Source organism: Salvelinus fontinalis, chromosome 40 (assembly GCF_029448725.1).
Source record: "Salvelinus fontinalis isolate EN_2023a chromosome 40, ASM2944872v1, whole genome shotgun sequence".
In the NCBI taxonomy this organism is placed as follows: Eukaryota; Metazoa; Chordata; class Actinopteri; order Salmoniformes; family Salmonidae; genus Salvelinus; species Salvelinus fontinalis.
The window spans coordinates 20,737,435-20,762,053 of NC_074704.1; the positions used below are offsets into that span (position 1 = coordinate 20,737,435).

The 24,619-nt window shown below is 44.9% G+C and overlaps 3 protein-coding genes across 6 annotated transcripts; 2 read left to right on the forward strand and 1 right to left on the reverse strand.

Annotated features, from left to right (window-relative positions):
* The first annotated feature begins 654 nt into the window (after positions 1-654).
* LOC129839183 (uncharacterized) lies at positions 655-5,452 on the forward strand. Its single transcript, XM_055906489.1, has 4 exons — positions 655-864; positions 1,372-2,491; positions 3,430-3,576; positions 4,773-5,452. The coding sequence occupies exons 2-4, from the start codon at positions 1,412-1,414 to the stop codon at positions 5,343-5,345; spliced, it is 1,800 nt and encodes a 599-aa protein (XP_055762464.1). The 5' UTR covers positions 655-864; positions 1,372-1,411; the 3' UTR covers positions 5,346-5,452.
* Positions 5,452-21,236, forward strand: LOC129839181 (zinc finger CCCH domain-containing protein 13-like). Of its 3 annotated transcripts, XM_055906483.1 has the most exons (7): positions 5,452-9,017; positions 9,114-10,684; positions 11,158-12,148; positions 14,550-14,762; positions 14,921-18,238; positions 18,487-18,583; positions 18,753-21,236. In XM_055906483.1, exons 3-6 carry the CDS (start codon positions 11,198-11,200, stop codon positions 18,559-18,561), a joined length of 4,557 nt encoding a protein of 1,518 aa, XP_055762458.1. In that variant the 5' UTR covers positions 5,452-9,017; positions 9,114-10,684; positions 11,158-11,197; the 3' UTR covers positions 18,562-18,583; positions 18,753-21,236. The 3 variants fall into 3 exon arrangements, with proteins under 3 accessions (XP_055762458.1, XP_055762460.1, XP_055762459.1); XM_055906485.1 differs by lacking the exons at positions 5,452-9,017; positions 9,114-10,684 and adding an exon at positions 10,691-10,928; XM_055906484.1 differs by lacking the exons at positions 5,452-9,017; positions 9,114-10,684 and having other exon boundaries at positions 10,691-12,148.
* A 385-nt stretch (positions 21,237-21,621) lies between these two features.
* On the reverse strand, positions 21,622-24,575 carry LOC129839184 (group XIIB secretory phospholipase A2-like protein). Of its 2 annotated transcripts, none has more exons than XM_055906491.1 (4): positions 24,270-24,575; positions 23,227-23,303; positions 22,260-22,425; positions 21,622-21,910 (listed from the first exon to the last, which is right to left on the reverse strand). In XM_055906491.1, the coding sequence occupies exons 1-4, from the start codon at positions 24,523-24,525 to the stop codon at positions 21,792-21,794; spliced, it is 618 nt and encodes a 205-aa protein (XP_055762466.1). In that variant the 5' UTR covers positions 24,526-24,575; the 3' UTR covers positions 21,622-21,791. The 2 variants fall into 2 exon arrangements, with proteins under 2 accessions (XP_055762466.1, XP_055762465.1); XM_055906490.1 differs by having other exon boundaries at positions 23,215-23,303.
* Positions 24,576-24,619: the final 44 nt, after the last annotated feature.

Consider the following 24,619-nt stretch of genomic DNA (forward strand, 5'->3'; position numbering starts at 1 on the left):
GGCCCCTCAAGTAGCTGCAAAGGATTTCCCCTTTGAAGAGGAGCCCAAGATCCAGAAGGAGTAGCAATGATAGATGGGGAGAAACTACATGCTGACACAGAAGAAGTGGTTCCTCAGGAAGCTGGATTTGTCATGACACTAGCAAAGGATTTGTTATAGTTTATACTCATCCTTAAATACTTCATGTTGAAGCTATTTTCAGTGTAATGTTTTGTATTGTGTGTGGTATGGGTAGGGCCAGGAGTTTTTCTTGACTATGATATCTGCTCAGCAAATGCATTTTCTCTCCCGTTATAAACTAAATATTAAGGCCGTGGAGTTTACTTGGTCTGGTCATGTGGTCAGAAACAACTCCTGGCCCTGGGCATAGTACATGTGTATCAATGCAATGACATGTTTGTAAGTTCTCATGCCTGATAGCTAAAAGCAAGAAAACTGCCCATGTTTCACTCCCCAGTTCAGTCTATAGATCGTCTTTCACTTTGTAAATATTTAAATGAATAAAATATTCTGTCTAATATTGTAAGTGTGGAGTATGTCAAAAGTAATTTAACATTTCTTTTCAGGCATAACTTTCATTGGTTTAGTATTAGAAAATGCCATGCTCTTCGCACTCCGTCCTATTGGTGGCAGTATTGGAATGTCGATCCTATGAAGCTGAATACAGAGCTATAGACGAAGTAGACAAGAAACGAGGTTATGTTGGTTGACCAGTTGCCTTTATAACAAACTTAACCCCATCTGTACAATTTATATTAAAATCAAAGAACTCCGATTTTTAAGAGAGACTGGTATGCAAATTGTTTGACCCTACAAGATCCAGAAGGAGACGGCGAACACATAAGCCTGCGCGAGAATCTCGAGGTAGGCAATCATTAGCTATAGTCCATGTTTGCCGCCACTTATTATGGAAAATGTGCAATGTGACTATTTCAATTTTGCAATTTCATGTATTTGTCGCTATTCTATCAGGCATGCTTGCATTTACAATCGTTAGCTAGCATGGTATATGCCAACCTGCTCTGAAAATTACGTTACGAACTAGCTAGGTAGTAACCTATAGCTAATGTTAGCTGGCTAACGCTAGCACATTTCACCTGACATTCAGAACAATAACGTACAAGCAAGCTAAGTTAGCATTATAGAAAACAAATGCAACTACTTATATATTGGAACTCAACTTGTTTGTTTAAAAGCCTGTTAATTCGTTTGAGGTCTTATGTCTTGCCGTGAACATGCATATCTGGGCAAAGAACATCCAATATAGCATAATCAACGACAAACATGCTTATATTCATCACATACTTAACATTAGTGTTATATAGTTGTCACCCAGACACACAGTACAGTTCACCATTTTATTCTCTGCAGTGAACCTGGAGTGTCAGTCCAGCTCAGGCACCTTGGCAGAATGTACCCCATAGATCCAGAGAGATGCAGTCAGCGGAGGGAGTATGGCGCACCAGAAACATGCAGTCAGCAGAGGGAGTATGAAGAACCAGAGAGATGCAGTCAGCGGAGGGAGTATGAAGAACCAGAGAGGTGCAGTCAGCGGAGGGAGTATGAAGAACCAGAGAGGTGCAGTCGGCGGAGGGAGTATGAAGAACCAGAGAGGTGCAGTCGGCGGAGGGAGTATGAAGAACCAGAGACATACAGTCGGCAGAGGGAGTATGAAGAACCAGAGACATGCAGTCAGCGGAGGGAGTATGGAGAACCAGAGAGGTACAGTCGGCGGAAGGAGTATGAAGAACCAGAGAGGTGCAGTCGGCAGAGGGAGTATGGAGAACCAGAGAGGTGCAGTCGGCAGAGGGAGTATGAAGAACCAGAGACATGCAGTCAGCGGAGGGAGTATGGAGAACCAGAGAGGTACAGTCGGCAGAGGGAGTATGAAGAACCAGAGAGGTACAGTCAGCGGAAGGAGTATGAAGAACCAGAGAGGTACAGTCGGCGGAAGGAGTACAGAGAACCAGAGAGGTACAGTCGGCGGAAGGAGTACGGAGAACCGAGCTCAGGACAATGGAACGATAGCCTTAAGAGAGACAACGGCCAGGCTGTGGCCAGAGAGCCCTACAGTGAATACTCCAGCATGAGGAGGACTAGAGAAGGTTGGGAGGAGTATGGTAGCTCATATCAGAGGAAGCACATCGTGGACCCGTCGTCCAGAGACTGGAGCGAAGGCTCATTGAGGGGTAGCGGTGCTCCCTTCTCCCCAGACACAGATGGGGACGTTGATGGAGATCCTCTGGAGCTCAGTGTGGAGGACCTAGTGGTCATAGAGGAGAAGAGAGCTTGCAAGAAAGCTGTTCTTGCTATGCCAAAGGTTAAACGCGGAGTTAAGGACATGCCTAAAGCACAGACTGCATATGCAACAGCGAAGGACATGTCTAAACAGAGGAAGGCGAACAATACAACATTTAACAGTAATGTCGCGGACCAGGCCTCACGCATATGCCAACCTCTTAAACGGAGGGGGCTGGACATTCTGAGTAAGGTATGTACCTATTAGTGCTGTATTTATTAATCAAGGTTGGGTCAATTATGAATTGCTAATTGGTCTTTAATTCCCATAAAAGTATTAGATTTGAATTGGCCACACTCAACAGGAAGCAGAATTACATTTTAATTAAAGGGATAGTTCATGCAAAATCTAGATTTGTGTCAAATTCCCCTTAATTTATTCCATACATCATTATGTTCATGTTGACATCATGCATGGTTACCAAAACTATGTTTGACATATTGTGGCCGTACCAGCTCGCCGCCATGTATACAGTTAATAACGTGTAAGTACATTTATTTAACATTCCGTCTTGGGGCGTGACATTGGAGAAGTGTTCAAGTTAAGTCACGCTGAAAGGACTATTAATCAATGATGGATTTCAATGTTTGCTCGCACACACTCAATTTCTAGTTCCTGTCTGTTGTAACACGGTGCCCGTATTGCAAGGCTGACTAGTTAGGCCAAACAGGTGGGAAACACCGTTGAGAAACACAGGTGTGCGAGTAAAGCAAAAACAGAAATTGGAATCCATGTTTGATTTGGAGGGGGGGGGGGGGGTAGCATCCATCAATTGAATTGAATTATTTCCTGGGCACTGCTCGGCGACGCAACCGTCTACCAACCACGGAAATTCTTTAAAGCTTTTTATTGTTTATGGCTTATGCATAGCAAAAAAATAAAAATCCACCAATGCGTTGAGACTACAACCGCCTTCATCAGGGTGACCATCAGATCTTTCCTGATGTTTGGATTCTGATGTTTCTGCTACATGGACTTAGCAGCAGACCCCCTTTTCTCCAAACACAGATCTAAGATCAGTTACCCACAGCCATTTAAGAGTCTAAGAGGTAAATAGAAACTGACCTTAGATCACTATTCAGAGACGACTGCATTACACATACAAAAATATTGTCTCTATTTTCCTCCAGGATACCCCTGCCAAGCTGAAGAAACAAAACAAGATGCGAGCATTGGAGCTGATGATTAGCGCTCCCTTAGAAAATGAAGAGGCCCGTCCTCTGAGACTGAAAGTGAAGGCTTTAATGAACCAGCGACGCTCTCCCAACAATGAGGAGGTATGTAGCTTTAACAAAACATAGAGCTCTGCAAAAGTATCATAAGAAGGAAGTCAAGAAAACCATGGCTCCCGATTTATACAATCAATTTCTCCCATTGACACCCATTCCAAATAGGCAGGATATGAAGTGTCTACCTACTTGTACACATCATCTTTTTGTGTTCTTATAGGCCTATAGTTTTTTCTAAAATGTCACCGCTATATTAGTGTTATCCCTGTCAACCACCTGATGCATCAATTGCTACCTAGCATGCGAACAGTCATTGAGATAACTTGTAGCGTAACTAGAATGGCCGAATGAGCCATTATGAGTAGAATGCAACCAAATGCATTCATTGTGACATTCAGATGAACACAGCTAGCCCATGACAACACAAAGGTAGTGTGAAATGCACACATAAGTGATACGTAAATGAAGGATACGTTTGATGGGCCATCTTGATGATGCAAGCAGATCAAACACATTTTGTTTGTTTTATTGCTGAGCGATTAGTGCTTTTTCGGTTTCGATTATTTTTTAACATTAAATGCACTGTGGATTAAGTGGGTTGAATGCTCTAACAGAGTAAAAATATTAATAAAAGTCCCATGATGGTAGTGACTGCCAATTACTGCTTATTAACCATAATTTATTCACATAACTTTAATTTAATAAAATATTTCATTTGTATATATTACATTTGTTTTATTTGATGACCTTATTTCATTCCAAGTCATCTCATCTCTAGAGCTTCTGCCTATGCTGTCTTACAAAATCACTATTTCGTAGTTATTCAAAGTAAATAAGGCATACTTTTATGACTGCTGAATACCAAGTAGATGATGTATTTTCAGGTAGAGATACCTCACTAAGCAATAGCTGCTCTCTATATCACCTCACAATTGTGCATTCTTCTCTCTTCAATAGATGGCGTAAAAGAAACAGACCAGACAAGTAGATGGATTATGGTCATTGTAGTTATGCGCTAAAGCATGCGAAAGATTGGCCTGTTGGAAACTACATTTCCCTACTAATTCCCTACCAAAAAAACGGAAAGAAGTGGTATTCAAATAATTAAACATACGTCGGTCAATTAGTTAAAAAAATAAATAAATAAAAACTACCCGGAATTTCGGTTAATCTCCCAGCACTAGTTTGTTTATAGCTGAAGTGGTTAGATATTCATTGATATTTCATCATATGTTTCCTGTTAGGTGGTCCTGAATGATAAACGGCACAATCAGAGGCCAGTTCATTCACTTAGGACACAGGAGCAAGACATAGCAGCCACAGGCTTCCAGCGCTTCCTCAATGTCCTCAATGAAGGGGTGGACATCAACAAGCTCTCAAAGATCGTCAACAACAAAAATGGGTTACTCATTGTGGGCGAGAAGCTACCACAAGTTTGGCCGACTCTGCCCGAGGGTCATGTTGACTCCAGCAGTAGATCCAAGTCTTCTCCAGTTGAGGAGAAGAAGAAGGTGAGGCTTGAGGATGAGCAGCGGTACGAGCAGATGCAGACCCTGCTGGAGATCGTTGGGCTGGACTTGGGGGTTGAGGAGTTGGGTCAGCTGACAGACAGGACCAATGACAGGCTGTATGGGAAGATGGGAGACTTGAAAAGGAAGTTCAAGAATGAGAAGGGAAAAGAGAAAAAGGAGAGCGAGCCCTCATTTAAACATCTCAGTCCTTCCTCATTACCATCAGACAGCGCCAGCCCTAGCCCCCTTCTAAACCAGCACTCAAACATGACCGTTGAATACAGCAGCTCTAGTAACAGGGTATGAGACATAGAGAGACACAGAGACAGATCTGAGAGGGACTGGCACCGACACTCTGGTACCAGAGACAAGGAAAGAGGGAAGGAAGAGGATATAGTCAGAGAAATTGAGAGAGATGGAGAGGGAAATGGGCACAGACACTCTAGTACCGGAGAAAGAGACAAGGACATACCGGTAGTCAGAGAAACTTAAGAGATCAGAAAGAAATGGAGAGAAAGACAGTGACAGATCTGAGAGAGACAGAGACCCAGAGAAAGACTGGGACGGAGGCCGAGAGAAAGACTGGGACGGAGGCCGAGAGAGAGACTGGGACGGAGGCCGAGACAGGGACAGATCTGAGAGGGACTGGCACCGACACTCTGGTACCAGAGACAAGGACAGAGGGAAGGAAGAGGATATAGTCAGATAAATTGAGAGAGATGGGCACAGACACTCTAGTACTAGAGACCAGGACAGAGAGGGAGACGAGGACAGAGTCAGAAAAGGGGACAGTCCTGCGAGAGAGAAATACGGGCGAAGATGCTCTCGTACCAGAGAAGGGCCGAGTCAGAGAAAGGGACAGATCTGAGAGAAACCGAAAGGGAGACGGGCACGGACACTCTAGTACCAGAGAGAGAGAGACAAGGACATACCAGTATTGAGAAACTAAGAGATCAGAAAGGAATAGAGATAAAGACCCAGAGAAAGACTGAGACGGAGGCCGAGAGAGAGACCGGGACAGATCTAGGAGAGACGGGCCGATACAGAACTGAGCGACACGGGGACAGAGACCCAGAGAAAGACTGGGACGGAGGCCAAGAGAGAGACCGGGACAGATCTAGGAGAAACGGGCCGATACAGATCTGAGAGACACGGGGACAGAGACCCAGAGAAAGACTGGGACGGAGACCGGGACAGATCTGAGAGACACGGGGACAGAGACCCAGAGAAAGACTGGGACGGAGACCGGGACAGATCTGAGAGACACGGGGACAGAGACCCAGAGAAAGGCAGGGACGGAGGCCGAGGGGGAGACCGGGACAGATACAGATCTGAGACAGAAACCGAGCGATAGACAAGGAAGTAGACAGGTGGTTGCAAAGGACCAGAGACAAACAGACAGCGACTGCCACACTATTACTAAAGACTGGGACATAGAGAGATCTGAGAGGTTTAGGCATGGGGATGAGTCCATTGACAGCTCAATTAAGCTCTACTCATACTCCATTTACCCTGTATACCCTGTTTCTCATCCTCCTCGTGCATCTATAATGGCAACAAACTCCCCCACCCAGTACTCTCAGTTTATGGCATACCACGGCAGCCCCTACACCATTGCCTTCCCTCCAGTGTGGGGTTATCCCCCTGATACCACGCTTCCTGGTATTATGTCCCCTGGTACCATGCTTCCTGGAATCATGCCCGCTGGTGCCATGCTGCCTGGTAACAAGCCCCTCCTACCTAACCCCCCCTGGGGATCCACCCTACCCCAGCGCCCCCCCCATATTACTCTAATGGCACCACATCCTTAAACCAGACATACGCATCTACCCAGCCTGCTAGCAATAGCAACCTCCAGCTCACATCTACCCAGCCTGCTACTAGCAACCTCCAGCTCACATCTACCCAGCCTGCTACTAGCAACCTCCAGCTCACATCTACCCAGCCTGCTACTAGCAACCTCCAGCTCACATCTACCCAGGCTGCTACTAGCAACCTCCAGCTCACATCTACCCAGCCTGCTACTAGCAACCTCCAGCTCACATCTACCCAGGCTGCTACTAGCAACCTCCAGCTCACATCTACCCAGCCTGCTACTAGCAACCTCCAGCTCACATCTACCCAGCCTGCTACTAGCAACCTCCAGCTCACATCTACCCAGGCTGCTACTAGCAACCTCCAGCTCACATCTACCCAGCTTGCTACTAGCAACCTCCAGCTCACATCTACCCAGCCTGCTACTAGCAACCTCCAGCTCACATCTACCCAGCCTGCTACTAGCAACCTCCAGCTCACATCTACCCAGCCTGCTACTAGCAACCTCCAGCCCTCATCTACCCAGGCTGCTACTAGCAACCTCCAGCTCTCATCTACCCAGCCTGCTACTAGCAACCTCCAGCTCACATCTACCCAGCCTGCCAGCACTCCAGCAGTCTTAAGTTAGAGATACACATACACCCAGCCTGCTAGCAACCTCCAGCTCACATACACCCAGCACGCTAGCAACCACAAGGAAAAGTCACAGAAGCATGCAGAAGCCGTAGTGAAAGTGTCCTGTCAGATGGCGACAAAGAAGTCCCCCGCGGTATTGACAACTCGGATAGCGACAAAGAAGTCCCCCTCTGAACCAGGGTCCAAGAAGAAAGCAAAGGGGAGAAACAATATATTCTTCACAGGTATATTCATGAAGAGTTATCAGTCATCTAAGGAAGTTTCACTATAATATGAAATGGCTTGAGAAGAGGAGGAATAAGGCTCACCAGCGCAAAAGAAAGCGTTTGCTTGCAGCAGGGAAAGTGGCCCCTCACTTCCCCTTTGAACCGGAGCCCAAGAAAGACCAAGAAGGAGAAGCAATGATAGATGGGGATAAACTACATGCTGACACTGCTAAAGAAGTGGTCCCTCAGGAAGCTGCAAAGAATTTGGAGACACCATCTGAAACAGGGCCTAAGAAAGAACCAGAAGGCGAGAAACCACATGCTGACGCTGCAGAGAAAGTGGCTCCTCAGGTGACTGCAATGGACTCTGCGGCCCCCTCTGAAATGGGCCCCAAGAAAAAAAAATTGTATCCAGGTATCTTCATGAGGATTCGAATCGGATTTCTAAAGAGGCATCAGTACAAGATGAAAGGGAATAGGAAGCATCTTGCAAAGAGGAGGAAAAAGGCTTTCCAGTACAAAGGGAAGAGACCCCTAGTAGACTCTAAGGAGAAAGTGCCTCCTCTAGATGCTGCAAAGGACTCTGGGGAGCCCTCTGAGCCAAAGCCCAAGAAAAAGAAAAATAAGAAAACACTAGAGGAAAAAGGAGAGAGGTTCCGTGTACCCTTATGAATATATTTGACAAGGGGGAAACTGTCAAAGGCAAAAGCAGATACTGAGGCCAATGAACCAGCACCCAAGATGGAAGGGGAGGGAGGAATGACAGAAGGGAAGGAACTGCTTGCAGACACAATAGAGAAAGTAGTTCCTCAGGTGGCTACAAATGACTCTTAGCTTCCCTCTGAACCAGGGCCCAACAAAGAACCAGAAAGAGAGGAAGAAACTACGTTAGAAGAGGAGAAACTGCTTGCAGATCATATGGAGAAAAGTGTCTGCAAAGGGCCCTCTTGGAACCAAAGGCTGAGAAAGGCCGAGAAAGAGAGGACAACGCAATTAAAGATGGCGAGAAACTGCTAGCAGACCTTGTGGAGAAAGCGGCTATAATGGGCCCTGGCTTCCTCTCTGAACCAGGCTGAGAAAGAGACAAGGGAAGAAACAACAAGTTCTCCCTTGGTTATCTGAAATACCCATGTTTTCACTAAGATGAGGTTATGTTGACCTTTTATCTACCTATGACTTGGCGTTCACCATGCAACCACATTTTGTTGTTGTTATGGCAAAGCCTTTTAATGACATTGAATTTCTTAAATGTTCCTCAACTTGAAGAGTTCAACCTGAAGATGGGCACGCCTAACATAGCCTCAAAGGATGGCTAGCTGGTGTAAGTAAAAGCACCAGAAATACATCGGTTTCAAAAGAACAGGATTGTATTATATCATAGCAAGTAATTCGTCTGAACTCTTCCTCTTTTCTGCAGATCTTCACTTGGCATCATGAGCTCGTCTCCCACTAGAATAGAACCTGCTGCTGACCCATCCAGACCCTATGGACATCAGTTGGCTTACATTCTTACCTATCAACCATTTATAGATTTGTAATGACACTAACAAAGGATTTTTTTTAAAGTTGAGCCTTGTCCTTATGCTTCATATTGAAGTTATTTTCAGTGTAATTTATTAGTATTGTGTGTATGTGGTAGGGCCTAGGCCATTCATATATGCTAAGTACCTTTAGCGTCTATTGACGATAGTGTCTTCTGGCCGGGGGCACCGACAAGAGCACCGACACTTGCACGAAATGTTAACATGCATCGTTTGTGGTAAGATTTTGGAGACATAAGGAACTATCTTTCATATCAGTAGAGAGGGAAAACATGTTTATTGGGTTAGGCTTCTCACACGGCCATATTTCCATGTTACAGTGCTTGTTGACGGAAAACGGACGGAAGACCGTTGACTACCTGTGCTAATTAGCGATCTGCATCTCCAAAACCCTGTGTGTAAACGGAAGATGGACGCCACAAACTCATCACTGAAAAATACTGTCGGCTGCAACTGTTAACACCGGTTTTATAAACTGGGTGGTTTGAGGCCTGAATTCTGATTGGCTGAAAGCCATGGTTTATCAGACCGTACACCACGGGTGTGACTAAACATTTCGTTTTACGGCTCTAATTACGTTGGTAACCAGTTTATAATAGCAATAAGGCTCCTCTGGGGTTTGTGATTATGGTCAATATACCACTGCTAAGGGCTGTGTCCAGGCGCTCTGTGTTGCGTCGTGCCGTGGTATATTGCCCATATACCACTCTTCCTCTGGCCTTATTGCTTATATAACACTAGAGTAAATGTATATTTTGCATATGAAAGTAGATGGCTTTATGTTTCTAGAACCGTACCTCAATTTAGATGGGGTATTTGGCTGCCAGAGACAATTTGCCTGTTATAAACCAAATAAGGGTGTGGAGTTTACTTGGTCTGGTCATGTGGTCAGAAAAATCTCCTGGCCCTAGACATAGTACATGTCTATCAATGCGATGAAAAGACTAATGACGGCATTATGTTTGTACGTTCTCATGCCTGATAGCTAAAAGTAAGAACTGCCCTTGTTTCATTCCCCAGTTCAGTCAGCCTTCCTATTTCTATAGATCATCTTTCACTTTGTAAATATGTAATTGAATAAAATATTCTGTCTAATATTGTAAGTGTGTAGTGTATCATATTTCAAATTAACTTCAACCCATTGAGCTTCACATTCCTTTTCAGGGACAACTTCCATTGGTTTTGTATTAGAAAATCCCATGCACTTTCGCATTCTGCCCTATTGGTGGCAGTATTGAATTTTTTATCCTATGAAGCTGAAATAATTTAACTCGAAGTAGTTTATTGTTTGATCAGTTGCCGTTCTAACAATTGAACGATATACAATAGTATTTCCAAGTCAAGGCACTTCGATTTTTCAGACTCTGATTGTGTACGTGCAAGTTATCGGAACCCTCAAGATCCAGAACGAGACGGCGAACAAAGGCCTGCGCAGGCCTGCGCGAAGGTAGCATTAGCGCAGTAAAAAGGGGCAGACTGGAGGCTAACAATTATTACAATCAATGCTTGCACCTTTTAAGTGGCAACGTGACTTTAGATTTGGCTATTTTATATATTTGTCGATATTCTTCTACCTGGAATGCTTACATTTTACAATATTTAGCTAGCAAGCTATATGCGGGCCTGCTCTGAAAATTAGATGACTAACTAACACATTTCAGCTGACATTCAAAACAATATCTTACAAGCAGGTTAGCATATACGTCAAATTTAACTACCTATATATTGGAACTTGTTTGTTAGAAGCCTGTTAATTACTTTGAGCCCTTATGTCTTGCCGTGAACATGCATATCTGGGCAAAGAACATCCAATATAGCATAATCAATGACAAACATGCTTATATTCATCACATGCTTAAACATTAGTGTTATAGTTGTCACCCAGACACACAGTACAGTTCACCATTTTATTCTCTGCAGTGAACCTGGAGTATCAGCCTAGCTCAGGCACCTTGGCAGAATGTACCCCATGGATCCAGAGAGGCACAGTCACCAGAGGGAGTATGGAGAACCAGAGACATGCAGTCACCAGAGGGAGTATGGCGCACCAGAAACATGCAGTCAGCGGAGGGAGTATGAAGAACCAGAGACATGCAGTCAGCGGAGGGAGTATAGGGAACCAGAGACATGCAGTCAGCAGAGGGAGTATGAAGAACCAGAGACATGCAGTCAGAGGAGGGAGTATGAAGAACCAGAGAGATGCAGTCAGCGGAGGGAGTATGAAGAACCAGAGAGGTACAGTCAGCGGAGGGAGTATGGAGAACCAGAGACATGCAGTCAGTGGAGGGAGTATGAAGAACCAGAGAGATGCAGTCAGCAGAGGGAGTATAGGGAACCAGAGACATGCAGTAAGTGGAGGGAGTATGGAGAACCAGAAAGATGCAGTCAGCGGAGGGAGTACAGAGAACCGAGCTCAGGGCAATGGGGCGATGGCCTTGAGACGAGAGACAACGGCCAGGCTATGGCCAGAGAGCCCTACAGTGAATACTCCAGCATGGGGAGGACTAGAGAAGGTTGGGAGGAGTATGGTTCTTCCTCTGATATGAGCTTCATCATGGACCCATCGTCCAGAGACTGGAGCGAAGATTCATTGAGGGGTAGCGGTGCTCCCTTCTCCCCAGACACAGATGGGGACGTTGATGGAGATCCTCTGGAGCTCAGTGTGGAGGACCTGGAGCTCCTTCGTAAGAGGATGGAGCTAGAGATCATAGAGGAACAGATTGCCCGCAAAAAAGCTGTTCTTGCTATGGAATTGGTTGGACCTGAATCAAAGGCCATCCGTAAACAGAAGACGAAGGACAAGGACCTTGAAATGTTAACAAAAAATGTTTCCAATAAGGATGTTACTCTTAAAGAGAGGGTGAATAGCATTTTGAGAAAGCGGGCATGGACCAATGAATGTCGCTCAAAGGTATGTGCTTGTTACATCTGTATTTATGAATAGATGTATTTCCTGATGTTTGATGCTCTGTTCCATGACATAGACTAAGGAGAGGCAGTAGAATAACCTCCAAGTGAAGATCTAGAATCAGTTACCCATAAACCTGTCCCCATTAACCATTTAGAGGTAAAAATACTAAACTGACCTTAGATCAGTATTCAGGGAAAACGTAGGCTTGATCAGCATCATACATCTTCAAATTATTTCTTAATTCTTTGTATGTCCTTTTCAGGAACATCGCAAATTCAACAGCACAACTTCACCACATATACATAAATACAAAAGGGATGTGCATCTTTCCCTTTCAAGACGATTCGACATGCATCTAGATGCATGTGCTCTGATACGGGAACGATACGTTTTAGTTTGAAACGATTCGGTTTGATTAGAGAATTAATAGATTTGGTTTCATACACTTACATTTGTTGCATAATTGCATACATTTTCCATTCTGAATTCAAACATGCTACTGATTTAGCTCATAAGCTGGGCCTCTCTGAGCTGGAGCTGTGTGTGTGTAAATTATATACAGTGCCTTCGGAAAGTATTCAGACCCCTTGACTTTTTCCACATTTTGTTACATTAGTCTGATTCTAAAAATGATTACATCAAATTTCTCCTCATCAATCTACACACAATACCCCATAAGGACAAAGCAAAATGTGTTTAGGCATTTTTGCTAATTTATCATAAAAAAAACTGAAATCACATTTACATAAGTATTCAAACCCTTTACTCAGTACTTTGTTGAAGCACCTTTGACTGCGACTACAGCCTCAAGTCTTCTTGGGTATGACTCTACAAGCTTGGCACACCTGTATTTGGGGAGTTTATCCCATTCTTCTCTGCAGATCCTCTCAAGCTCTGTCAGGTTGGATGGGGAGCGTTGCTGCACAGCTATTTTCAGGTCTCTCCAGAGATGTTCAAGTCCGGGCGCTGACTGGGCCACACAAGGACATTGAAAGACTTGTCCCGAAGCCACTCCTGCGTTGTCTTGGCTGTGTGCTTAGGATCGTTGTTCTGTTGGAAGGTGAACCTTGGTCCCAGTCTGAGGTCCTGAGCGCTCTGGAGCAGGTTTTCATCAAGGCTCTCTCTATACTTTGCGTCAGTCATCTTTCCCTCGATCCTGACTAGTCTTCCAGTTCCTGCTGCTGAAAAACATCCCCACAGCATGATGCTGCCACCGCCATGCTTCACCATAGGGATGGTGCCAGGTTTCCTCCAGACGTGACGCTTGGCATTCAGGCCAAAGAGTTCAATCTTGGTTTCATCAATCCAGAGAATCTTGTTTCTTTAGGTGCCTTTTGGCAAACTCCAAGCGGCCTGTCATGTACCTTTTACTGAGGAGTGGCTTCCGTCTGGCCACTCTGCCATAAAAGCCTGATTAGTGGAAGTTTCTCCCATCTCCACAGAGACTCTAGAGCTCTGTCAGAGTGACCATCATGGTCACCTCCCTGACCAAGGCCTTTCTCCCACGATTGCTCAGTCTGGCCTCGCGGCCAACACTAGGAAGAGTCTTGGTGGTTGCAAACTTCTTCTATTTAAGAATGATGGACGGCACTGTATTCCTGGGGACCTTCAGTGCTGCAAAAATGTTTTGTTACCCTTCCCCAGATCTGTCTCGTAGCTCTACAGACAATTCCTTTAACCTCATGACTTGGTTTTTGCTGTGACATGCACTGTCAACTGTGGGACCTTTTATAGACAGTTGTGTGCCTTTCCAAATCATGTCCAGTCAATTGAATTTACCACAGGTGGACTCCAATCAAGTTGTAGAAACACCTCAAGGATGATCAATGGAAATAGGATGCACCTGAGCTCAGTTTTGAGTCTCATAGCAAAGGGTCTGAATACTTATGTAAATAATGTATTTAATATTCTTATGGGGTATTGTGTGTGTAGATTGCTGAGGATTATATTTTTTAGGGGTCAATTTTGGAATAAGGCTGTAACGTAACAAAATTTGGAGAAAGTCAAGGGGTCTGAATACTTCCCGAAGGCACTGTATGTCTATGGTGTGTGTACTATGTAGGCAACTGATCTGGCCGTAAGGGAGACTAGGCATCTACCACCCCCCTGGCAGATTTTGGGGGACAATGATTTATGGTTCTGAAATCAGCATAACCCACTAACTAACTTGTCACTTTTGCAGATTACGTGTTTGAGCTAGTAATGTATCAATAGTTATCATTTACAAACGATCTATGACATAACCAATTAAAATATAGCACAACTTTGGATTTCACCCCCATCTCAAAATTGAATGGTTTCAAAATCAAATGTTTTTTCTTTTTGTTGGTCAGAATAGTTTGTTTAATTCTCTGATACTGGTGGTACTGGTACATTCAATATTTTCCTCAATTTACTCCAGGAGGCTGCCAACCAGCAGGTCCCTCCCAAGCTTGTTCTCCATCCGCCCAAAGTGGTCAAAAGCTTTGTGGAACGGATGAACGAGTCTATCCTGCACAAAGACAGCATAGTGAAGGGCAGCCTTACCCTGGACATCCATGAAGAGGAGCATCCTCTGAAACTCAAAGTGGAGGCTTTATTGGAGCAGCGACGTAATCCCACGGTGTATAAGGAGGTATGTACTATGTAGCATATTTGGGATCAATTGTGTTTTGAGTCCCCTCACTCTTAAGGAAGCGAACCAGCATACACATTTAAAATGTATATAGCTGTTGCAGTGGATGGTTATTTGTTGATGTTTCCTCATGTTTGGTCCCTTATCCAATTGTTCAGGACAAAGCAGCCAAGGGCTTCCAGTACTTCCTCGATGTCCTCAACAAAGGGGTGGACATCGACAGGCTCTCAAAGATTGTCAACAATTTCAAGGATTTACCCTCTATGGGAGAGGAGCTACCACAAGGTCAGCCGCCTCCACTTGATGGCCAGCCCGAGACCAACTCTAAGAGTGAGAGGAAGGTGCCCTCTCGCAAAAGGCGCTCCCGGTTTGATGAGTTCCCGCTAGGTTGTTTCAATATACTCGGGGTTCAGCCCAATCCGTTTGGGGATCTGTTGCGTGAAGTGGTCCCAGCAGGTAGCGTTCTGCCACAGCACTGCAGTCTCTTACAAAGTGGAGGAGGAGAGATTGGGCAACATAGCCTTAGCTTGGGCTTCATCCAGGCTATGAATAGCCCAAAAAACAAAAAGCCCAAGTCTACACAGGTGGAGGAGAAGAGGAAAGGAAGGTATAAGTCCAAGTCTCCACCTGTTGAGGAGAAGAGGAAAGGGAGGCATACGTCCAAGTCTCCACCTGTTGAGGAGAAGAGGAAAGGGAGGCATAAGTCCAAGTCTCCACCTGTTGAGGAGACGAGGAAAGGGAGGCTTAAGTCCAAGTCTCCACCTGTTGAGGAGAAGAGGAAAGGGAGGCTTAAGTCCAAGTCTCCACCTGTTGAGGAGAAGAGGAAAGGGAGGCTTAAGTCCAAGTCTCCACCTGTTGAGGAGAAGAGGAAAGGGAGGCTTAAGTCCAAGTCTCCACCTGTTGAGGAGAAGAGGAAAGGGAGGCTTAAGTCCAAGTCTCCACCTGTTGAGGAGAATAGGAAAGAGAGGCCTGAGGATGAGCAGAAATACGGACAAATCCAGAGCCTGCTGCAGACTATTGGGCTGGATCTGGGGGTGGAGGAGTTGGGCCGACTGAACGACAGGATCCAGGAGAGGCTGTATGGGAAGAAGAGAGACCTGGAGAAGAAGGTGGGCAAGAAAGAAAGCGTGTGGGGGGTTGAGAAAGAGGAGAGCAAGAAGGACAAAGAGGAGAACAAGAAGGACAAAGAGGAGAACAAGAAGGACAAAGAGGAGAGCAAGAAGGACAAAGAGGAGAGCAAGAAGGACAAAGAGGAGAGCAAGAAGGACAAAGAGGAGAACAAGAAGGGCAAAGAGGAGAGCAAGAAGGGCAAAGAGGAGAGCAAGAAGGGCAAAGAGGAGAGCAAGAAGGACAAAGAGGAGAGCAAGAAGGACAAAGAGGAGAGCAAGAAGGACAAAGAGGAGAGCAAGAAGGACAAAGAGGAGAGCAAGAAGGACAAAGAGGAGAGCAAGAAGGACAAAGAGGAGAGCAAGAAGGACAAAGAGGAGAGCGAGAAGGACAAAGAGGAGAGTGAGAAAGATAAACAGGAGGAGGAAGAGGAGAGCGAGAAGGAGAAAGAGGAGAGCGAGAAAGGGAAAGATAAAGAGGAGAAAGCATGCTCAAGTAAATGTCACAGTTTTTCCTTGTTATCAGATAGCTCCAACTCCAGCCCCCCTTGCCATCGGTGGACCGCAGAATACAAACGCTCTAGCACCAGAGACCAGGACACAGAGAGAGACGGGGGCAGATCTGAGAGAAACAGAGAGAGATACAAGGGCAGATCTGAGAGAAACAGAGACAGACGCTCTAGCACCAGAGACCAGGACAGAGAGAGAGACGGGGACAGATCTGAGAGAGACAGAGACAGACACTCTAGCACCAGAGACCAGGACAGAGAGAGAGACGGCGGCAGATCTGAGAGAAACAGAGACAGACACTCTAGCACCAGAGACCAGGACAGAGAGAGAGACGGCGGCAGATCTGAGAGAAACAGAGACAGACGCTCTAGCACCAGAGACCAGGACAGAGAGAGAGACCGGGGCAGATCTGAGAGAAACAGAGACAGACGCTCTAGCACCAGAGACCAGGACAGAGAGACAGACAGAGACTGGGGCAGATCTGAGAGATTCGGGGGCAGATCTGAGAGAGAGAGAGACAGACGCTCTAGCGCCAGAGACCAGGACAGAGAGAGAGACGGGGGCAGATCTGAGAGAAACAGAGAGAGAGACAGGCACTCTAGGTCCAGAGAGCTTGATAGATATAGATGGTGGGAGACAGAAAGGAAAATACGCTCTAGTACTAGAGACGGGGACAGAGAGTGGGACAGGAGCAGATCTGAGAGAGACAGAGACAGACTATCTAGTACCAGAGGCGGATCAGAGAAAGATGGTGATGGAGACAGATCTGAGAGAGACAAGGACAGAGAGAGATGGTGGGAGCGAGACAAAGACTGGGATGGGGACAAGGAAAGCTTCCTGGGGCTTTACCCATACTCCAACGATCCTACACACCCTCATGCATCTTTGATGGCAACCGACTCAGTGCAGTACATGGCATACCACGGCAGCCGCTATGCCAGCACCTTCCCTCCAGGGTGTGGCTTTCCCCCTGGTACCATGTTCCCTGGTACCGTGCCCCCTGGTACAGTGCCCCTGGCCCACTGTACCAGTGCCCCTGGTACAGTGCCCCCATGCCCACTGGTACAGTGCCCCCCCTATCCACTGTACCCCAACTGCCCACCTCATTACTATAATGGCACTTCAGAAACGTTTTTCCAGCCATACACACAGGCCACTGGAAACCCCCAGTTCACAAACATGGATGTACAAGTGCAGGACCCAGATGCATCCTTGAGCATCCCTAAACAGGACATAGAGACTGTGTGGCCCAGATTTGTCCATCCCAGCATGAACCAAGACTCAAACACTGCTAGACTAAACCGGTTGAGTATAAAAATGCAACTAAAGAGGCAACGCTATAGGATTAATTTGATTAATCGCAGAAATATACAGGAATTGAGACAGCTTAAAGAAACTCATCTGGTGGCTGCCAAGGTGCCCCCCTCTGAGCCAGGTACAAAGAAAGTGCCAGAAATAAATGCGGTCCCTCCTGTGGCTACAAAGTATTCTGGGGCACCCAATAGAACAGGATTCCCAAATAGAAAATGGAGAAAGGGGAAAATATTGGAAGAAAAAGAAAGTATATTCAACCAAGGTTTATCCATGAGAAACAGAGCCTATATGACAAGGTGGAAACTGCGTTTTGCGGAAGCGGTTGCAAAAAGCCTTGAGGTCCCCTCTGAACCAGAGCCCAAGACGGAGCCAGAAGCGGAGGACAAATCATCGACAGAATGGCAGAGACTGTTTGCAGACTCTGTGGAGAATGTGGCCGCAACGGACCTATTTGCCCTCTCTGAACCAGAGGCTGAGAAAAAGCCTGACTGGGAGACCGAGCAGAAAAGGACAGACGAAGAGATGAAGGCCAGATTAAAGAAAAAGGTTTGTGACATTTAGAGTTCGAGACTACATTTGCTCTAATGAATCAAAGTACTGTCCTCTATTGGTTATGAAGAATGCATGTCTGTGTCTATTCTAAATGTTAATAGATGTCATCCCCAGAGAGTGGCAGAAACACCAAAACCTTGCTATATGTCCCTCTTGATTTTCTACTAATTAAATAGTGATGATTTAATATATCAATATGACAAAGCCTTTTTAAAGACAATAATTCTGTTGTTTTTTCCCAGCTTGGCGAGTTCAACCTGAAGATGAAGCAGAAATCAACGCTTTTAAAAGAAGCCCCAACAGAAGCCCCAACATAATCTGAAAGGGCGGCTGTTGTAGGTAAAACAGCTTGAAATACAACATCTGTTTCATGTCAATGAATGTGTGTTCATATCACACCTTAAAAAGTAAGATGTCATTAATAATACCCAGAGAATCTTTTATTTGTGACACTTACGCAATGACATCATTCATCTCAAGTCTTCTTCTTTTCTGCTGATCTTCACAGTGCGTCATGAGCTCACCTCCCCTTCGAACCTGCTGCTGACCCATCCAGACCCTGTGGACATCCGTTGGCTAACATTCTCTTTATCTAATATACACTCACTGGCCAGTTTATTAGGTACATACCGGGTCGGATCCTCCTTTTCCTCCAGAACAGCCTGAATTGTTCGGGGCATTCTACACGTTGTCTGAAACGTTCCACAGGGATGCTGGTTCACGCTGGCGCGATGGCATCACGCAGTTGCTGCAGATTGGACGGCAATACATTCATGCTGCGAACAGCCCATTCCATCTCATCCCAAAAAGGCTGTACTGGGTTGAGGTCTGAGAACTGCGCAGGCCACTTAAGTAAACTGAACTTGCTGTCATGCTCCAGGCAATGTTGTTCCACTCCTCGATTGTCCAGTGCTGATGATCACATGCCCACTGGAGCTGCTGCTTCTTGTTTTTAGCTGATAGGAGTGGAACCCGGTGTGGTCGTCTGCTGCAATAGCCCATCCGTGACAAGGATCGACGAGTTGTGCGTTCTGAGATGCTGTTCGGCACACCGCTGCTGTACTGTGCCACTATTTGTCTGTTTGTGGCCCGCCTGTTAGCTTGCACGATTCTTGCCGTTCTCTTTTGACCTCTCATCAACGAGTTGTTTTCGCCAACAGGACTGCCGCAGAATGGATGTTTTTTTTGTTTGTCGCACCATTCTCGGTCAACTCTAGACACTGTTGTGCCTGAAAAGCCCAGGAAGGTGGCCGTTTCTGATACAGGAGTGTCTGGCACCGACGATCATAACATGCTTAAAGTCGCTTAGGTCAGTTGTTTTGTCCACTAACGTTCAATGGAACAGTAACTGAATGCCTCATTTGCTGTCTCCCTGCTTTATATAGAGAGTCACGGCCACGTGACTCACTGTCTGTGAGAGCAGTCCATTTTCGTAAATGGAGTGGTGTACCAAATAAACTGGCCGATGAGTGAGTTGTTTTTGGGAGTGTCTGTACTTTAATTTACTATTTTTTATTTTTGACAACTTTTACTTTTACTTTGCTACATTCGTAAAGAAAATAATGTACTTTTTACTCAATACAATTTCCCTGACACCAAAAAGTACTCATTACATTTTGAATACCTAGCAGGACAGTAAAATGGTCCAATTCATACACTTATCAAGAGAACATCCCTGGTCATCTCTACTGCCTCTGATCTGGCGGCCTGATTATTGGAGTGTGTCCCTGGCTATCCGTAAATTAAGAAAACACATTGTGCCGTCTGGTTTGCTTAATATAAGGAATTTGAAATTATTTTTGCTTTTCATACTTAATTATATTTTAGCAATTACATTTACTTTTGATACTTAGGTATATTTAAAACCAAATACTTTTTACTTAAGTAGTATTTTACTGGGTGACTTTTATTTGAGTAATTTTCTAAAAAGATATCTTTACTTTTGCTCAAGTATGACGATTGGGTAGATTTTCCACCACTGATTGCATTCTACCACCTGGAATGTCATTGCATTCTACCACCAGAATATTTCTAGATTTGTACACTGAACAAAAATATAAACACAACATGTGAAGTGCTGAAGAAAAATAAATCCAGGAAATGTTCCATATGCACACATTTGTTTACATCTTTGTTAGTGAGCTTTTCTCCTTTGCCAAGATAATCCATCCACCTGACAGTTGTGTCATAAAGGAGCTGATTAAACAGCATGATCGTTACACAGGTGCACCTTGTGCATGGGACAATAAAAGGCCACTTTAAAATGTACAGTTTTGTCAATACAACAATACAATGCCACAGATGTCTCAAGTTTTGAGGGAGCATGCATTTGGCATGCTGACTGCAGGAATGTCCACCAGAGCTCTTGCCAGATAATTTAATGTTCATTTATCTACCATAAGCTACCTCCGTCATTTTAGAGAAATTGTCAGTACGTACAACCGGCCTCACAACCGCAGACCACGTGGGGGGTGCTGTGGAGAATTTCTGTCTGTAGTAAAGCCCTTTTGTGGGGAAAGAATATTCTGATTGGCTGAGCCTGGTGGTGGGTGGCCCTGGCTGCCAAGTGGGTGGGCCTATGCCGTCCAAGGCCCAACCATGGCTACACCTCTCTGCCCAGTCATGTGAAATCCATAAATTAGGGCCTAATGAATTTATTTCAATTTACTAATTTCCTTATATGAACGCTAACTCAGTAAAAACTCAGAAATTGTTGCATGTTGATATTATATCTTTGTTCAGTATAATCATACCACCATAGGTTTGTCTTCTGGACATATCCTCTGAGGATTCATATAGAATTTTTTTTTTCAGTGTACTGTATGTTCAGATTGCTTTTATGTCATTATGGCATGGGCAGTACCAGGAGGTTGTTTTAGTTATAAAAGCCAGAAGTCTAACTATTTTCAATCCCAAGCTTCTATTTCTATAGATCCTGTCCTGTTTCACTTTGTATATATTTAATTGAATAAACTGCTTTCTTTGTATCTTAGGACTAAGTGTGGAGTAATGTATCATTTCTACCTAATGGGGTCAATTAAAAAATGTAGTTATGGCGAGATATAAAACATTTGAATTTAATAGAAGATAATGTCTGGCATTCATCTTTGTAAATTCATGTACAGTATATTTGTATAGTTAGTGTATAGTTTGAACTTTAGATTTGTGTGCATTCTGTGTTCCCCTGTTTTCAGGAAGAGATGCCGTCTGAAGCACATGGCATTCTCATATTTTCCACAACTCAAGAAGACAAATACGAGATTGTATTGTAGTACATCTTTTTTTGTAGATTTAAAAAATAAACCCAACAGTTGTTGCAAATATACAGCACTTGTTCTGTTAAACAAAACCAAGTAAAACACCAAATAAATTACACAAATAGCCAAAATAGGAGTCTTTTGAAAAAACCCTAATCAAGTCGAATCTCCAGCAGTCATCTGGAGTGACGTATCATCCCATATTACTTGGTGAATAGGAGAGCTGTATGTGTGTGTGTGTGCGCGTGCATGTATGCATACGTGAGTGTGTGTATGTCTGTAACCCTAATTTAAAGCTCATCCCTCTCCTCTCCTTCACAGAGGCAGGCTTCCCTCTGGCTGTTCATGTAGGGCCTGCAGCCCAGAGTCCAGACTGTGTTGAACAGGGTGTCTGCTACCGTCTCACAGGCTAGAAGGTAAAGAGGGACATGGGGATGAGAGTTAATTACTGGCCTATTTAAACATCTTGAGCAAAATATCAATAGGCCTGATGAAAGTGCAATGAAGTTCAGGTATAGGGCTGTAGGTGTAATCTGTGGCTCTGTATGAAAAGTGTACAAGCTGTCAAATCTTAGATTTTTACTTAATTCCTTGCGCCCCCTCAAAGTTCATTGGAGAAAGTTTGAGGGGAGGGACGTTGGAGCCTCCTGCAATGGACTTTGACAGGGAGTTGAAGAACAGAGGAATCAAGGGCTTGATGGCTTATACACTTTTCAGACCGTGGAACTTTCCATGTACACTGCATCAGGTTGACTGACCTTCGACCTTTGACATGAAGCCCAGGCTCTTCTTGAGGTCAGAGCAGATGCTGTGGAGACACCAGCGGAACTTGGAGTCGCAGCGGTACTTGTTGGAGCCACAGGTGTCGTAACACATGTCCAGCTGGTTGCAGCACTTAGTCATGGCAGGGATACCCAGATCAACCTTGGTGGAACAGGACATGGGTGGTGAGTGTGTGTGTGTGCGGTGTGCGGTGTGCTATAACGGTGTTATACACTGAGTGTACAAAACATTAGGAACACCTTTCTAATATTGAGTTGCACCAACTTTTGCCTTCAGAACAAGCCTCTATTCATCGGGGCATGGACTCTACAAAGTGTCGAAAGCATTGCACAGGGATGCTGGCCCATGTTGACTCTAATGCTCAAGTTGGCTGGATGTCCTTTGGGTGGTGGACAATTCTTGATACACACAGGAAACGGTTGACCGTTTACAAACCCAGCAGCATTGCAGTTCTTGACACACTCAAAACGGTGCGCCAGGCACCTACTACCATACACCTACTACCATACCCTGTTCAAAGGCACTTAAATATTTAGTCTTGCCCATTCATCCTCTGAATGGCACACATACACCATCCATATCTCACTTGTCTCAAGGCTTAACAATCCTACTTTAACCTGTCTCCTCCCCTTCATCAACACTGATTGAAGTGGATTTAACAAGTGACATCAATAAGGGATCATAGCTTTCACCTGGATTCACCTGGTCAGTCTGTCATTGAAGGAGCATGTGTTCCTAATGTTTTGTACACTCAGTGTATGCGTTCTCTTAATGTTTTGTGCACTCAGTGTATGCGTACTCTTCAATCTGTATATGATTGGAGTTGAATGACCAATGTACAAGTCGAAAAATACTTGATTGTGGAAATGTTTCACCGAGCATTAGTGTGTGTGGGTGTGCGTGTGTATCCAATCATCTACATATGCATACACTATTGGGTACCGGAAGGCCTAGGAAGTAGGCACTGCATCCGTTGGGCTCTGGCATCTGGTAGTCAGGGCGAGGAAGAGCAGCTTTACCTGAGGTAGAAAGAATGTTAGAGACATCAGTTCCCTTCAACTCAAGAAATGCCATGAGGAATATTTTAATTCCACTTTTATTTTATTTTAATCCAATGAGGAAAGTAGGAACTGGAATTACAGTTTACTTGATAAATTGTCTGAATTGACTTGAAATGGAACTGAACCCAACCTTGTTTGCCATCCACACTTGATTGACCAACCCAGCAAAGGGAGCCCACTGGGCACAGATGTCAATTCAAAGTCTAATCCACACTGGTTCAATGTAATTTCATTGAAATTATGTGGAAACAATGTTGATTCAACCAGTGTGTGCCCAGTAGGAGGTTGGATGTCCGTAACTTATATGTCAGACAACAGATGTTGTTGGGGAAGATTATCAGTTCATCAATGATGGTAACCAAAACAGAACCGTGGTCAACACAGGTAAAATCCATGGACATGTGATATCAAAGGTGAAGACTACAGCCTAGCTGTGAATCGCTGAGTATTTCACACTTTACCTCATGACACCTCTGCCAGCTATCTCTCTTGCTCATAGTCCACTGACTAAGGTGCATTATCAGATGTGAGGTGATAAAGGTTATTAGTAATGTCAAAGGAATTCCTAGTATAAGCTCTCCCTAATCAGTTATACGGTGTTCTTGCATTTAAGAGTTTAAATGGCTTTAACATGAGGATGTGTTAAGACTTTAGAAAATCTTAATGTCCATGTTTATCTCCAGTGGGTACCATCTCGCTAATCTATAATGGATTAGGGGAACCTGCCCGGATAATCGTTACACAATTTGAATTTAGGATCACATGGAAGCGGTCTGTACAAAACAGAATATCTCGGCTAACTAATCACTAGCTTGGTGTAGGTCTAGATGGGCTTGTTTAGCTAACTTCTCTGACTATCGTTGGCATGCCACGCATATGATACATGTATGATAGGCTAGCCAGAGGAGTTGATCATGTTCTTACCATATCGACAGCGGTACTGGCACACTCCATCGCGTCCGCCCATAAGCTCCAGCATGGAGTCAAAGTATCCATTGACGGCTTCAAAGCCTCCCCTAACGGAGTTCAGTCCCCACTCGTCCTCATCCTCTGCCTGGGAGGGGTCGACAGGGGCCTGGCTTGGGTCCACTGGTGCAGGTTCCTCAGCGTCCTGGGAGAGGGTCCCCTGGATGGAGAGGCCCAAAACCAGAAGGAGAGCAAGGGAGGCCCAGTGTGTCATTGTGGTTCAGAGAAGCGGAGGGACAGCTAGGGACACAGCGTTGACGATCCACAGAGTTCAGCTGGAGGAATGAGAGAAGCACAAACACAGAGAG

Excerpts from the sequence above, each read along its gene's own strand:
- LOC129839183 (XM_055906489.1), top strand. The coding sequence starts at position 1,412 with ATGTACCCCATAGATCCAGAGAGATGCAGTCAGCGGAGGGAGTATGGC. Across the intron at positions 2,492-3,429 it reads GGCTGGACATTCTGAGTAAG|GATACCCCTGCCAAGCTGAA; the intron begins GTATGTACCTAT and ends ATTTTCCTCCAG. Across the intron at positions 3,577-4,772 it reads GCTCTCCCAACAATGAGGAG|GTGGTCCTGAATGATAAACG; the intron begins GTATGTAGCTTT and ends GTTTCCTGTTAG.
- LOC129839181 (XM_055906483.1), top strand. The coding sequence starts at position 11,198 with ATGTACCCCATGGATCCAGAGAGGCACAGTCACCAGAGGGAGTATGGA. Across the intron at positions 14,763-14,920 it reads ATCCCACGGTGTATAAGGAG|GACAAAGCAGCCAAGGGCTT; the intron begins GTATGTACTATG and ends CCAATTGTTCAG. Across the intron at positions 18,239-18,486 it reads AGGCCAGATTAAAGAAAAAG|CTTGGCGAGTTCAACCTGAA; the intron begins GTTTGTGACATT and ends GTTTTTTCCCAG.
- LOC129839184 (XM_055906490.1), bottom strand. The coding sequence starts at position 24,525 with ATGACACACTGGGCCTCCCTTGCTCTCCTTCTGGTTTTGGGCCTCTCC. Across the intron at positions 22,426-23,214 it reads GCCTTCCGGTACCCAATAGT|GTTGATCTGGGTATCCCTGC; the intron begins GTATGCATATGT and ends TGTTCCACCAAG. Across the intron at positions 21,911-22,259 it reads CTTCATGTCAAAGGTCGAAG|CCTGTGAGACGGTAGCAGAC; the intron begins GTCAGTCAACCT and ends TTTACCTTCTAG.